Source organism: Xenopus tropicalis, chromosome 7 (genome assembly GCF_000004195.4).
Source record: "Xenopus tropicalis strain Nigerian chromosome 7, UCB_Xtro_10.0, whole genome shotgun sequence".
In the NCBI taxonomy this organism is placed as follows: domain Eukaryota; kingdom Metazoa; phylum Chordata; class Amphibia; order Anura; family Pipidae; genus Xenopus; species Xenopus tropicalis.
The window spans coordinates 7,085,496-7,100,621 of record NC_030683.2 but is presented as its reverse complement, the minus strand read 5'-3'; the positions used below and the strand labels follow the sequence as shown (position 1 = coordinate 7,100,621).

The 15,126-nt window shown below is 43.2% G+C and overlaps 1 protein-coding gene across 3 annotated transcripts in view; it reads left to right on the top strand.

The window, feature by feature from the left end:
• Positions 1 to 12,625, top strand: part of LOC101734901 (alpha-2-macroglobulin-like protein 1) — a 30,128-nt gene extending 17,503 nt beyond the window's left edge. The window contains exons 18-36 of one of the 3 annotated variants that reach the window (XR_004223492.1): positions 974 to 1,118; positions 2,299 to 2,524; positions 3,071 to 3,197; positions 4,175 to 4,296; positions 4,686 to 4,746; positions 5,277 to 5,360; positions 5,914 to 6,090; positions 6,367 to 6,448; positions 6,798 to 6,954; positions 7,051 to 7,125; positions 7,290 to 7,452; positions 8,315 to 8,523; positions 8,750 to 9,018; positions 9,093 to 9,217; positions 9,593 to 9,683; positions 9,903 to 9,971; positions 10,530 to 10,632; positions 11,241 to 11,282; positions 12,490 to 12,621. Coding sequence is in view for 2 of the 3 variants with exons in the window: in XM_031905389.1 (XP_031761249.1) it covers positions 974 to 1,118; positions 2,299 to 2,524; positions 3,071 to 3,197; positions 4,175 to 4,296; positions 4,686 to 4,746; positions 5,277 to 5,360; positions 5,914 to 6,090; positions 6,367 to 6,448; positions 6,798 to 6,954; positions 7,051 to 7,125; positions 7,290 to 7,452; positions 8,315 to 8,523; positions 8,803 to 9,018; positions 9,093 to 9,217; positions 9,593 to 9,683; positions 9,903 to 9,971; positions 10,530 to 10,632; positions 11,241 to 11,282; positions 12,490 to 12,515 (2,300 nt within the window). In the remaining variant the exon portion in view is untranslated. Of the gene's footprint in view, positions 1 to 973; positions 1,119 to 2,298; positions 2,525 to 3,070; positions 3,198 to 4,174; positions 4,297 to 4,685; positions 4,747 to 5,276; positions 5,361 to 5,913; positions 6,091 to 6,366; positions 6,449 to 6,797; positions 6,955 to 7,050; positions 7,126 to 7,289; positions 7,453 to 8,314; positions 8,524 to 8,749; positions 9,019 to 9,092; positions 9,218 to 9,592; positions 9,684 to 9,902; positions 9,972 to 10,529; positions 10,633 to 11,240; positions 11,283 to 12,489 lie in introns of all 3 variants that reach the window. The other 2 variants (XM_031905390.1, XM_031905389.1) reach the window with 2 other exon arrangements.
• Positions 12,626 to 15,126: the final 2,501 nt, after the last annotated feature.

Below are 15,126 nucleotides of genomic sequence, written 5' to 3'. Positions count from 1 at the left end.
ACTGTGTATATATAGCTAGTTTTTAAATATGGTATATTCGCAAACTGTGAATATTTAGTGCACACTGTGCGTCTGAATTAAGCTACAGCCTTGGTGGAGGAAAAAAATTTTGATAAACTGACTCTGCAAATCGCAAATGCGCAAAACAATCATTTACGAAAAAATATTTCTCTGTGCAAACTTTATAAATGCCCCCCAGTGAGCCTTTAAAGTGCAGGGCAATTGAGCCTGCCATAAAGCACAACAGGACTGCTGTTTCTCTGCACAATGTGGATACAGTCCTGGGGCAGCGCATTTAGTAACTATAAATATTTGAGGAGTAGGATAATGAATAACCTTTACTGACCTGTAAACTGGGTTGGGCTTGGCCCGGTGGGCCCCAGCCCTGGGGGTTCCCTGCAGCCCAGACCTGATCCCCACAGGCCCCTCCCCTGATCCACTGGCTTCCCGCCCCCAACGCGCTGAAGGTAAGTTTCACTTACACACGATTGGGGGAGGGGGTCGGACGGGTGGTGGGGGCCCCTGTGGGGACAGTGTGAAGGCTGCTGTGGGGGCCCATTGGGGGGTCCAGGGACCCCTGAAGCAGTAGCCCCAGTGGGACTTGTACCCCTCAGTCCTACCCTGCCTGTAAACCAGGGATCCCCAACCTTTCTTACTCGGGAGCCACAGTCAAATGTAAAAAGACTTGGAGAGCAACACAAGCACCATAAAAGTTCATGGAGGAGCCAAATAAGGGCTGTGATTGGCTATTAGGGGCCTCTATGCACCCTATCAGCTTACAGGGGCTTTATTTGGTAGGAAATCTTGTTTTTATTCAACGAAAACTTGCCCCCAAGTCAGGAATTCAAAAATAACTCCCTGGTTTGGGGGCACTGAGAGCAACATCCAAGGGGTTGGGGAGCGACATGTTGCCCTGAGCCACTGGTTGGGGATCCCTGCTGTAAACCATTTGTTTATTCCATTTCCTGTGCAGTTCGACATTCCCCTCCTATGGGTAGGATACCGATATTGGAAAGTGCCGATATCCCAAGAGTGACCCAAGAACCAGAGCCGGAGGCGGCTGAAATTATCCGAACGTACTTCCCAGAGACGTGGATATGGGAGCTGGCGCCTGTGGGGTGAGTGCCATGGGGTACAGGGAATGAATAAAGGAAAATCAAACTGACTGACATTTTTGTTTCCTGGACTGAAACATGGCAGTGGCACCAATGGGTTAATCAATAAACTTGCCCCCCCCAAGCATCCATCTTATTGACTGTAAGCAGAGAGCTCCCCCCACTGGGGTCAGGAAGCCCGTGCCCACCGCCATGTTTCAGTCCAGGAAACGGGAATCTCGGCAAGTGTCATGTGACTTTACGTTTTCCTGTTGCTTCAGACGGCAGTGGCACCGAGGGGCCGCACACTGGGAGGGGAACATGAGAAACTGTACCAATGTACAAGTCTGCCCCCTACTGCACCGGGGTGGCCATCTGAGTGTAACAGCAACCTTGCTACTGTGCTTAACCCAACCCAACCCAAAATATAATTTCTAAGAAAAATTCACATTGGAACGTTGCTTGGAATTATGTTTTCTTTATTGGCAAAGAATTGTTTTGGGGGCTGACTTGTCCTTTATAGGAATATTGTAACATGAAAACATGTTTGGTTTTTTTTAAACCCATCAGTTAACAGAGCTTCTCCAGCAGAATCCTGCATTGTAATCTGTTTTTCCCATGGGGCTAGCCATATTCTTCATTTCCCAGGGAAATCCATTTCCCAAGAAATCCAAGTCCGGCTTGGGACTCCTCCAGTTACATGGGAGTAGGAGAAACAATAGGTTAGCTGAAAGCAGTTCTAATGTGTAGCGCTGGCTGAAAGCTCAGACTCAGGCACACTTTACTGCTGCGCTGCAAGTTGGAGTGATATCCCCCCCCTCACCCCCAGCAGCCGATCAGCAGAACAATGGGAAGGGAGCAAGATAGCAGTTCCCAGTAGGTATCAGAATAGCAGTCAATAGTAAGAAATCCAAGTCCGGCTTGGGACTCCTCCAGTTACATGGGAGTAGAAGAAGAGACTTGAGTACTATACTGAGACAGCAACAACCCAAGAAGCACAGCAGCCCCATAACTCACTGCTCTGGGACACTCGGGGGAAATCCTTATAATAAAATAAAGGCTCAGCATTGAGAGCAAGCATACTAAACTTGCACATAGTGATGAGCGAATCTGTCCCGTTACGATTTGCCGTAAAATGTGAAAAGCTATGGAAAAATCTCTAGGATGTCGTTTATTTCTCTGTAACGTCTTCTTTCTCCCTCAGTGAGTCGGGTAGAGCCGAGGTCCATGGCTCAGCCCCAGACACCATCACCGAGTGGAATGCAGGAGCTTTCTGTATGGGACCCAGTGGGTTTGGCATCTCCCCACCAACCTCCCTTCGAGCCTTCCAGCCCTTCTTTGTGGAGCTCACTCTGCCGTACTCTGTGGTGCGAGGGGAGTCATTCACTCTCAAGGCCTCTGTGTTTAACTACCTCAAGCACTGTATAAAGGTGACAAAAGCCTAGCTTTTCATTAGGAACCATGTTCCCCAGGCTAATCTTTGCCTTTTCCTTCCAAGCCTTTAGCGGTCACCATGTTTGGCCATTTCACTCCCAGTCCCAGGCTCCCCGGCAATGAGCATCAAGCAGGAGCAGGTACAGAGGCAGCCGGGCCGAGACTGACCCTCACACAAGGCCATCAGCATTTAAATAACTCCGATCCAAAAGTTTTTGGTGCCTAAAGATTTTCCATGTCCAATGAGGGCTTTGTAGACTACATTGACAGTTTGTACTGATTTATCATTGGAATCAGTGAAATAACCTGGTAGTATTACTCCTATAGTCAAGGAACAAATGCATAGGACAAAGTGCCCCTTTATAGATTTACAGACATATAACTTTTTTGTCTGTAACCACTTATGTCCAATGGTTACATCAAGATTTACTCATATGTTTGAGTTACTACCAGGGCCACTCCCTCCACAAAATTACTGTATATTGTATTATTGTATTTTCTTTTGGTATAAGCCTCAGATTTGATCTCTTCCTTGCTAACAGGTTCAGACCACCCTGCTGCCTTCACAAGAGTTAGAGCTGGAACCATGTGCTGACTGTCAGTATAGCAGCTGTCTCTGTGCAGAGGAAAGCAAGACCTTCTACTGGAACCTTAAAGCCTCCAACCTGGGTGAGATATGGCTCAGGGGCTCTCACACACATATATAGAACCTTAAAGCCTCCAACCTGGGTGAGATATGGCTCAGGGGCTCTCACACACACATATATAGAACCTTAAAGCCTCCAACCTGGGTGAGATATGGCTCAGGGGCTCTCACACACACATATATAGAACCTTAAAGCCTCCAACCTGGGTGAGATATGGCTCAGGGGCTCTCACACACATATATATAGAACCTTAAAGCCTCCAACCTGGGTGAGATATGGCTCAGGGGCTCTCACACACATATATAGAACCTTAAAGCCTCCAACCTGGGTGAGATACGGCTCAGGGGCTCTCACACACACATATATAGAACCTTAAAGCCTCCAACCTGGGTGAGATACGGCTCAGGGGCTCTCACACACATATATAGAACCTTAAAGCCTCCAACCTGGGTGAGATACGGCTCAGGGGCTCACACACACATATATATAGAACCTTAAAACCTCCAACCTGGGTGAGATACGGCTCAGGGGCTTTCACACACACACATATATATAGAACCTTAAAACCTCCAACCTGGGTGAGATACGGCTCAGGGGCTTTCACACACACACATATATATAGAACCTTAAAGCCTCCAACCTGGGTGAGATACGGCTCAGGGGCTTTCACAAACACACATATATAGAACCCTAAAGCCTCCAACCTGGGTGAGATATGGCTCAGGGGCTCTCACACACACACATATATAGAACCTTAAAGCCTCCAACCTGGGTGAGATGTTCTGTGGTGAGCTCTAATTTCACACTTTGATATGTATCTGCCCCTATGTATCTGTATATGGTTGTGATGACAATTAAACCAAATCTGAGATACTGGGAGGGGTAAATGTGGGACTGGGTCTCTTCGTGCAGAATGCCCCTGTTACACTGCTTATCTCTCTGCTTTCTCTTCCCTTATTCTCTAAACCATCTCATTATATTTCCTCTCAATGTCACCAGGGGAGGTGAATGTGACGGTAAAGACGGAGGCTCTGGATACTCAGGACTTGTGCAATAATGAATTCCCTATTGTCCCCAAGCAGGGGAGGTCAGACACTGTGGTTAAGCCCCTACTGGTGCAGGTACGGCTCCTGGGGGCTCTGGGTTCTGGAAATGTACAACCGTAATGTCATCTTCTGAGTTTCTGTAGCAGCTGCTGAGTTTTATATGATCCGGATCAGTGTATTTGTTTGGGGCAGCTCTGGGCAAAGATTACTTTTGGCCACAGGGGTTGAATATGTATTTGGCAACTTTGTGGAAAGTACAGGAAACCAATGGAAATATGAGTTGTAATAGGGAACAGGGGGCACAAGCGATGATGTACTAGTCCATTTAGAACTCATGTTATCCTCTTAATTAATTTTTATTCCTCTTTATGGTGATTTATAATAGATGTCAATCCAACATATTTCAATTTGTATATCATTTCTTATATCTATATGTTAACTGGTTAATATATATGTATCGGCAGCCGGGGGGAGTCCTGGAAGAGAAATCTCACAGCTCTCTGCTCTGCTGCCAAGCTGGAGAAGGTAAGTTGTTGATTGGATGAACGTGCGGCCAATGGGGAATGTGTTTATTAGTTCTGGATTTGTTTCCCCGCCCCTTTAAATCACTCTTGTGAGTACAAAGTGTTTGTGCCAGTACCAGTTTGGGAGTTGGCACATTCTCACTAGAGGTTCTACAGAAAAACACGCTACATCCAAGGATTTCATAGGTTTTCTATAAAAAAAATGTTTATAGTTTATTTCTTTTTAGTTCTTTTTTTCTAGTTTAAAAGCACATTTAAGCTCTTTGAGTTTCTAAATTCAGCTGTATAATTTGCTGAAGAAAGAAATGTATTAGTGATACAGTCCTGCCATTATTGATCCCATTCACAGCATCTTTATGCCCACAGTGCCCAGAATATGGCATAAAGGGCATAGCTGTATGAGGCAGATAAACCTTTCATGGCGGCTCTGTCTATATAATGTGCCTGACTGTTGATAATTGCTATATGTGCATGGGAGGCCTGGGCTCCATCTTCCTGAATATACAATATTTCTGTGATGTTTTGTTCTAGAACACCCTAAAACAGAGGAGATATCCCTTAAGGTTCCTGAAAATATTCTGAAGGATTCAGAAAGAGCATATGCCACAGTCCTAGGTAAGAGTCCCCTACATTCTATTTCTCTAACAGTTTCAAAGTTGATGCCCTCAAACTGTGGGGCGCCTCCCTTAGTGGGGTACAGAGCAGTGGCTAGAATGCACTCCTTGATACCCCCGGAAGCACATCTTTACCAATTAGGGGGAACTTTCACTTGAATAGTTATGTGCTGTTGGAACTTTGTTTGAAACAGTAAAGTTTTCATATATCTAAACATTGTTATGAACTGAATGGGGTCTGATACATCTGATGCAATGTTGGGCCTAGTTTGTTGGACAGAGTGGGGGCTTGAACCAAAAATGTCCCAAATCAACTTGCCTTAAAGCACTAGTAGTCTCAAAGACTGGAAACCAATTGACCTTTGTATAGGGCCAAACCAATTGGCTGGCTATCTGGCCATTAATCCATCTTGTATCCATCAGAGAATCTTGCATTTGCCATTGGGTGAGGAGGACTTCTTCATGGAATTTTGTTTTAAAAAGTCACCTGTGGGAGAAGAACCCAAGTGTTGATCTTGTCAAGCACCTGCTGGATTCTCATCTATTTCCTACAGGAGACCTGATGGGAACAGCCATGCAGAACCTGGACCGGCTCCTGGCCATGCCGTATGGATGTGGGGAGCAGAACATGGTTCTCTTTGCCCCCAATATCTTCATTCTTCAGTATCTGACAAAGACTCACCAACTGAGCCCTGAGATCCAGAGCAAAGCCAAACGCTTCCTTGAAAGCGGTGAGGGATTTAGTTTCATTTAGTTCCCCCTATTCCCTGAGCTCTGGCCCTGTTTGCCTTTTCTCTCTTTCTTGATTAAGTCCTGGTTACATTTTCTTAGTTTGTTATGTTTTATTTATATAGAAAGATGTTCCATCTAAGGGGCTAAGATCACTGTATTGAGCAGGGCCTCTGCAGTACAGCAAAAGGGAACATTTCTGCTGTCTCCTGTTACTAGTATCATTAGAGCTAATGTATAACTATTTATATTGGGCTATAAAACCTGTTCCTGCTCAGGGTACCAGAGACAGCTGACATACAAACGGAATGACGGCTCATACAGCGCATTTGGGCAGAGTGACAAAGAAGGAAACACATGGTGAGTACATAGGGAGCCAACTTCTGTATTGTGAAGGGCATAAACCTCATGGGGGGAAGATATTGCCTGGTTCATACTCCTTACACATCACACTATATCGGCCCTTTCATTTTCTACTGGGGGTGTTTTAGTAAAAAATATATTACATGTCTGCAGATATAACTCTATCCATAAACTTAAGTGTTGGAATCTACCCTAGGCAGCTTTTCCATGCCCTTAATTTCACCATAAAATATTTTTTATGAAATCATATTAAAGCTTGTGAATATGTCGGTATTATCAGTTCTATTGTGCATGTTCTGAATTCTGACTCCTTTGTGTGTTCCCTGGTGCCCTTCTCCCCGCACAGGCTGACTGCATTTGTAGTGAAGTCCTTCAACAAGGCTCGTCCCTACATCTTCATAGATGAAAGCCACCTAAGCCATTCCTTCTCTTGGCTGAAGAACAATCGTAACGAGAACGGCTGCTTCCGGAGTGTGGGGAGACTCTTCAATAATGCTATGAAGGTACTTCAGCCATGATACACCTGCCAGTACCAAGTGTTATAGTGTTGGCTTCTGTGCCAGTATCACTGGTACCAACACCATGTGTGTGTGTTACAGGGAGGAATAGATGATGAAACCTCTCTCTCTGCTTATGTAACAATGGCTTTGCTGGAAGCTGGGGTATCTGTACAGGTAAGTGGTCCAGATGCAGGAAGTTATTCCCAAGTTATTACCTAGTTCCTACAAGGTGCTCCATGGCTATGGTGTCTCTCTGCTCTATATATTGGCATAATTATATCATTTATCTCTGTACAGGCAATGAACAAACATCCTGTTACCCCTGTCTCTTCCTGTAGGACCCAGTGGTGGCAGATGCTGTATCCTGCCTGAGGAAGGCTGCCAAAGATGTGAGCAGTGTGTACACCCAGGCTCTGCTGGCCTACACTTTTACTCTGAGTAACGATACTGAACTCAGGGAGATGCTGCTGGCTAAACTGGAGGAGAAGGCTGTAATGAATGGTATGTAGCATCTCTTACCTCTGTGTATTTCAGAACAACAAAGATATTTTTAGAGTGCACCAATGGGCCGTCACATTTTAATCTACTCTTTATACACTGAGATGTATTAAGTACATTAGATGTTCAGTGCTGGTGGGGTAAAACAGATCACTTGCACCAGACTCTGAATTGTTCTACTTCTAGTGGTGGCAATACATTTTTACACTCGCCAGCCATGCGCTTCTAATGTATTTAATACCCCCTACTGGCATCACAGTAAGGATGACAGTGGTACTTGTAATTTATGTGGCTTCCCTGGGGCATACAGAGGCAGCCAGTGAGTTTTCACATTTTATCTCATCATGTCCAGACACCATTTAAACAAAAATGGTTGGTCACTTAGAACCTAGCAGATTGCAACTTGTAGTAGTAGGAGACCAAGACTGAGCAGCTCATATACCTTATCTTGGTTCATTGTTTCTTAAACTGTCCCAAATAATAAACCGATTCAGAAACTGCAAATATTAGAAATGGACTAGAAGGCAGTGGATGAATATCATTTCTTGGCCGGCTACCAGCCCCCACACTGAATAAAGGAACATGAGGCAGAAGAGGAGGATGAGGAGCAGCATTAAAAGTAGAAAAGAAAATGATTGGCCAGACTGGGCCCAACTTGCAGATAATTCACACTGCGTACTGCTGGGGGGGTTGTTAGATGGTTATGGGCTGGTAAAATATTTGAATGCTACTGTGCCCTGCTGAGAAGACAGAGCAGAGATTAAGGTGGAAAAAGCAAAGACAGGAGCAGTTGTAATTCAGGCATACATATATATTCTGCACTCGGAGGCCTAGTCTGGCAAGATGTTCCCTTTTCTATCCACAGAAGGACAGTTACACTGGGAGAGGAAACCTGCCACAGTGCCCTCTGCCCTCCCATACTGGTACCGCGCTCCCTCAGCCGAGGTGGAGTTAACCTCCTATGTGCTGCTGGCCCTTCTCTCTGGCCCCAACAAGGACCTGGGCAAAGCTTCTGAGATAGTCAACTGGTTGAGCAAGCAGCAAAATCCTTATGGGGGGTTCTCTTCTACTCAGGTAACTGTAGGAAACATCAAATGAATGTACTAAGTGATACCTGCAATTTTAATACATTTTATAACAAAAATGTTTCCTAATCTTCCCAACACCAGACTGAGATTCTCACTCAGGCACCGATTTATCTCAAATATCTTCATTCCTATTAATTTATCCTTCAACTTTGTGTCTGTGTATTTGTGACTTTCATCATCAGCTCTTTCAAATCAGGCAACTTGTGTTTTAGTTTTCATCATCGACACCCCTATCTACACCTTTATCTATCTATACGTCTATCAGGACACGGTTGTAGCACTACAGGCTCTTGCTGAGTATGCCGAGGCCACATTCTCTGACAAGGGAGATGTCACAGTCACAGTCACTTCCAAGACTGGGTTCCATCAACAGTTCCATGTGGATCAGACTAACCGGCTCCTGCTACAGAAAGCCTCACTGCCAGATATCCCTGGGGAGTACTCTCTGTCAGCCACTGGGAGCGGCTGTGTGTATGTACAGGTGAGGGGACACTCACTCTCTTACTATTCCTCAATCTGATAGATTCCCAGTCTGATTCAGTTCTCGTCCCACAGACTGTCCTGAGATACAACATTCCCCCACCTAGAAGTGACTCCACCTTCTCGGTACGAGTGAAGACTGAACCAGACAAATGTCCTCAAGATCCACTAAAAGTGCTGAAGTTGAGCGTGACTGCCCAGTGAGTATTCTCTTTTTATTGTTACACTTACACTGGGCTGTCCCACAGTTGGCCATTACTATATTTCTAATGCTACATACGCCATGTGATGCACTAATATATGGTGTAAATCAGAGCTCTGTGTCCAGCTGTTCCTATTTATTGCCTACCCATACCCATGTCCTGTCTACTGTTTAGATAGAGAAGAGGTTGTTGGACCTTCACCTGAATACGGCCAATTATTACCATTTAATGTCTTTACTGTAACTGACCTTAATATGAGGTTAAAGTGTATATTCTTCTGTACAGTACTGACTCATGTTCAGTTGAACCCACTGTATTATCCCTTTACCTAATAAAGTTGTTCTTTGTTTGACTCTCCCTGTATTCATGCAGATATACAGGATCTCGGGAGAAATCCAACATGGCGGTGATCGAGTGTAAGATGCTCTCTGGATTTATCCCAGTGAAGAGCTCAGTCAGAGAAGTGAGTCCCAGTTCTCTGAAGCCCAATTAGTAGTCCCTGTGTCCTGCTTGGGTGGGTTTAAATGGGTTTCTGCTATTAGATGCATTAGGGTACAAATGATTATGAGGCCTCAGAGCCATTTACTCAGGGGGTTGAATTGCACCAATAGGGTCAGACATCTGTGTAGTCAAAGTGTTTGTTTTGTTGAACTTTGCTCTCAGACTTGGGTTCCTTTCACAGCTGGAGAAGAGCAGAACCATAAAGCGGAGTGAGATGCAGACAGACATGGTGACATTATACTTAGATGAGGTGAGTGACTTTAGGGCCCACTGGTCTTTCTCTGTGTATCTAATTCCTCTGCATTATGTTAAATAGTGACCTGCCTGATATAGTAAGATAAACACAAAGCTAAATAACAGAGTTACATGGGTCAGCACTTGGACCTTCTCTTTAACTTTACTGTTAGATTCATAGTATTATAGATATGTGTGTATATGTTCATATGTCCATACCCCCAGCTAATGTTAATAGGCATCACATGACACACAGTACTTTAATGGGGATAATATCTAGTACCTACTGTATAGGGGTCACCCACTGCGTAAGATCAGTACATGGGCAGGGCACATAGGCGGAAGTTTCAGCCACTAGGGGCACTAGTTTAGCAGCAACAGGGTGTAGTGCCCTCCTTTAAGGGAGCAAAGGGACAAACACAAGTTGGGTAGCATCTAATGGGCCAACATTACTTTCTACTTCACTCTTCCTTTACACCTTTCAATCATGTAGACTCAAGAATAAAATATGCTGTTATGGTTATTAAGTCCATTTGCAATGTGAGATGTTGGTATCTCCCTCACTCTCCCCCAGCTGGGACATGAGCCGCTCCATCTCTCCTTCATGGTGGAACAAGACATTGAGGTGAAGAACCTAAAGCCGGCCACGGTGAAGGTCTATGATTATTATGAGACAGGTAAGGGGCTCCTCAGGGACTGAAACCCTTGGAAAAACCTGAACCCAAGATGTATGTAAGGGATTTGCAAAGTTTACAAGGAAAACAGACTGAGATATAAAATATGAATAAAGGAATTGGACAGATCAGACATTATCTAGACATTCAGCTCAGAGACCTCACTGTGCCCCACCGTGTCACTGCATTTAACCAAATCATGATCACACCATTGTGTATATTTATTGCCACGAAGGTGGGCAATGGGCTGAGATCTGTCAAACCAACCCCCGCCCTGCCCTTCTGTGCAATGTGGGTTGGACTGAAATAACTCACTGGTAATGGAATCATTGTGAGAACTAATGAAATTGCAACTTATTCTAATTACACATCACATCATTCTCTATGTTGGTTTCTGATCCCACTGACTGTTAGACTGTAAGCTCTATGGGGCAGGAATCTCCACCCTCCTATGTCTCTCACCCCATGGTGCATAATCTCTGTATATTTATATTGTCTCATTACACTGTGACTCCCTTCTATAAACCTTAACTGTATTGTAAAACTGTACAGCGCTGTGTATAATAATATCTTCACATTATATCTATGTGCTGTTCTTGCTCCACTTCCAGGAGAAGAGACAGTTGCCGAGTACAACTCCCCCTGCAGCGCTGGTAAGAACCCCCTGCCAATGTCAGTTCATGTATTTTGTGGAGTTCATATACATTCTCTTGAAATGAATGGCTCTCCATATATAGATAGAACAGACTGGAATAATGTATTTCTATTGTATGGGTATGGCCGGCCTGTAATATAAAGTACCATGTTGAGATATATTGTATACATTGCTATGTGCTTCCATATCTATCTATCTATCTATCTATCTATCTATCTATCTATCTATCTATCAATCTATCTATTCGTCTATCTATCTGTCTATCTATCTATCTATCTATCTATCTATCTAACATCTATTTATCTATCTATCTATCTATCTATCTATCATTATCTATCTATCTATCTATCTATCTATCTATCCACCACAACACCCAGCATTAAAGGCAACCCTGCCCAACTGTGCCATTTTAATGTTACATATTGAACCCCTCGTCCATCTTTTGGGTCAATCATTCAGACTACAGGGGGAATTTATTTATATTCTATTTTGTCCCACGATTTGTGTCTTTTTGAGCTAAATCTCAAATTGTTTGTGTTAAAAAACATGATTTTTTTGTGATCGCTGGTGTGTCTCAACTAGTAAAAACCTCTTATACAAACGTCTCCAATTAAAAGTTGTTGAGTTCATATAGAAGTCAATGGACAGCTGCCCTGTTGCCAATTGGTTCTAGAGAAAGTGTGTTTAATCGTAGTTTTAAAACCAACTAAAACCACAAAAAATAGCTGATAAATGGGCCTCCTCGTGAGCTGATTGGCTATATTGCAAATTAGTCAGTTTATTGATTTTGTTCCCTATCCAACTTCTATAACTATTTCCAGATGTTTGTAGGTCTCTAGTAGGGTTTTATTGTAACCTTCCATAGAAGATTAGCTGTGTGTCTCCTTATCTACCCAAAAATAATCCAACTATTTCTTAATTCCTCCCCCCAATAAAATACATGTTGGGGGAAATTAAAAGACACTTTTAATCTTCAAAGTCAAATCTCAAAGTTTTGAGATTCGTTTATAATAATTTTGACTTCTTGATATCATAATTTCAAAAACATTTTGGCCCAGCTCCAGGGATCTTTTGATCTTTATCAATGGTTTTTACTCTTCTGTATCTTCTCCTCCAACCAGGGGAACTCTATGAAGGTTAGTAGAGTAACCTATAGCTGTATGGGCAGTATCTGTCTCACTCACCCAGGCTCTGTTTCTCCCCAGATGGAGACAAAGGCAACGCAAAATGAGATCCCAGCAGGCACCATTAGCAGATTCATTAAGTTGAACAAAAACATCAAACAGATGTTACCATGTATTTGCACATAATAAAATTAAATATATTTTGTCACTTTCCAAATGTGTCTCTTTATTTTCTTGAGAGTGGCCATTTATGTAGAACTACAAAATTACAATTCAATACGAAATTTCTCCAGTGCAGAATATTCTGACAATACCAGAGCTGATGAGAATGCCCTGGGCTGGTTACCTTGGGTACTGGGAAAGAGAGGCTGAACTATAACATGAAGCAAAATGTCTATAACAGATGTGACTAATGGGCGCATCTCCTGGTGCCCCTGAACTTTGTCTCTTACCAACCCGTTAATGCGCAATTAATCGTGCATATCTCAGCAACATGATACCTGAATTTTCCCAAATTACTCTACAGGCTTCAGAGTCCTCCCTATTATATGAAACCTAAAGATTTCACCCTGATAAACAGAATGTTACATGAATTCATTTGGGGGGGAGAAGCCCCAGATTGCTATGTTTAAGTTCCGACAGCCTAAACTCAGTGGAGGAATCTATTTTCCAAATATACAGGAATATAATGAGGCAGCACCTAAGATTTTTTGGAGATTGGATTTGCATCAGGAATCTAATACTTCTTCAGATGATTAATTAAGCTAGATGTTTCCATGATATAGAATTATCTTCTTCATCTACCATCCAGTTACACTCACTACTACACAAAAAGCCAACTCCTTCTTTATTTGTACATAATTACATAGTTACATAGGTGAAAAGAGTCCATCAAGTTCAACCCCAGCACCCACAAACCTATATATAGCTATACACTCACATACATAAACTATAAATACAACAACTAATACTAACTGTAGATATTAGTATCACAATAGCCTTGGATATTCTGCTTGTTCAAGAACTCATCCAGCCCCCTCTTATAGGCATTAACAGAATCTGCCATTACCCAATCACTAGGAAGGGCATTCCCCAACCTCACTGCCCTCACCGTGAGGAACCCCCTACCCAACATCCCCCGGCAGGGCATTCCCCAACCCTCACCGTGAGGAACCCCCTACGCTGCTTCAAATGGAAGCTCCGTTCCTCTAATCTAAAGGGGTGACCTCTGGTGCGCTGATTGTTTTCATGGGAAAAAAGAACCCCCCATCTGCCTATAATCCCCTCTAATGTACTTGTACAGAGTTATCATGTCCCCCCACAAGCGCCTCTTTTCCAGAGAAAACAACCCCAACCTGGACAGTCTAACCCCATAGTTTAACCCTTCCATCCCCTTAACCAGTTTAGTTGCAGTCTCTGCACTCTCTCCAGCTCATTAATATCCTTCTTAAGGACTGGAGCCCAAAACTGCCCCCCATACTCAAGGTGAGGCCTTACCAGGGACCTATAAAGGGGCAAAATTATGTTCTCATCCCTTGAGTCAATGCCCTTTTTTATACAAGACAGCACTTTATTTGCTTTAGTAGCCACAGAATGACACTGCCTGGCATTAGACAACTTGTTATCCACAAAAAAAACCCAGATCCTTCTCCATTAAGGATCCCCCCAACAAACTACTATTTAGTGTATAACTTGCATTTATATTATTTCTACCAAAGGGCGTAATCTTGCAATTTTGACCTTTTCCAGTTTTATCAAATCGCTCTGCAAAGCGGCAGCATCCTGCATGGAACTTATAGTTTTGCACAATTTAGTGTCATCAGCAAAAATAGGTAAAAATAACAGTACTGTCTATGCCCCCCTCCAGGTCATTAATAAACAAGTTAAAAAGCAAAGGCCCAAGGACTGACCCCTGCGGTACTCCACTAACCACACTGGTCCAATTAGAAAATGTTCCATTTACCCCACTCTTTGTACTCTATCCTTCAGCCAGTTCTCTATCCAATTACAAATATTATGTTCTAGGCCAATATTCCTTAATTTGATCATTAACCTTCTGTGAGGTACTGTATCAAACGCTTTAGCAAAGTCCAAGTAGATGCCATCAACTGCCATTCCAGCATCGAGGTTCCTGCTCACCTCCTCATAAAAGGCGACTAAATTAGTCTGGCAAGATCTGTTACGCATAAAACCATGCTGGCACAAACTAATAGTATTGTGAACTGCAATGTATTCAAGTACCCTATCCCTTATTACCCCTTCCAAAAGCTTTCCTACTACTGATGTCAGACTAACAGGCCTATAGTTTTCAAAATTAAGTGAAAAGGTTTGGCAATCACAGCGCTCAGCTCATTTAATGTTCTTAAGCATGAAATAAAAAAAAAAGTTTATGCTAAATGATAAAACTATCCAGATAAGGCCTATTGAACTCATAATAAAAACAAATTTCATCTTTTTGATTGCTATTTCTATAAAGTCCACCATATCAGTAAATCAAACCCAAGTTGGGACATAAAAAAAAGACCCAGAGGCCGGTGGGCCGCCCAGGAGTATGGAGGAATCAGCAGGAAATCACTACCAATTTCCATATTTTCACATAAAGTATGTGCAGCAGGACAAACTGGCAATCTGGGCGGCTAAGTGGCAGATGGGATTTAATGTGGATAAATGTAAGGTCATGCACCTGGGATGTACAAATAGTCCCCCACTTATACCCTT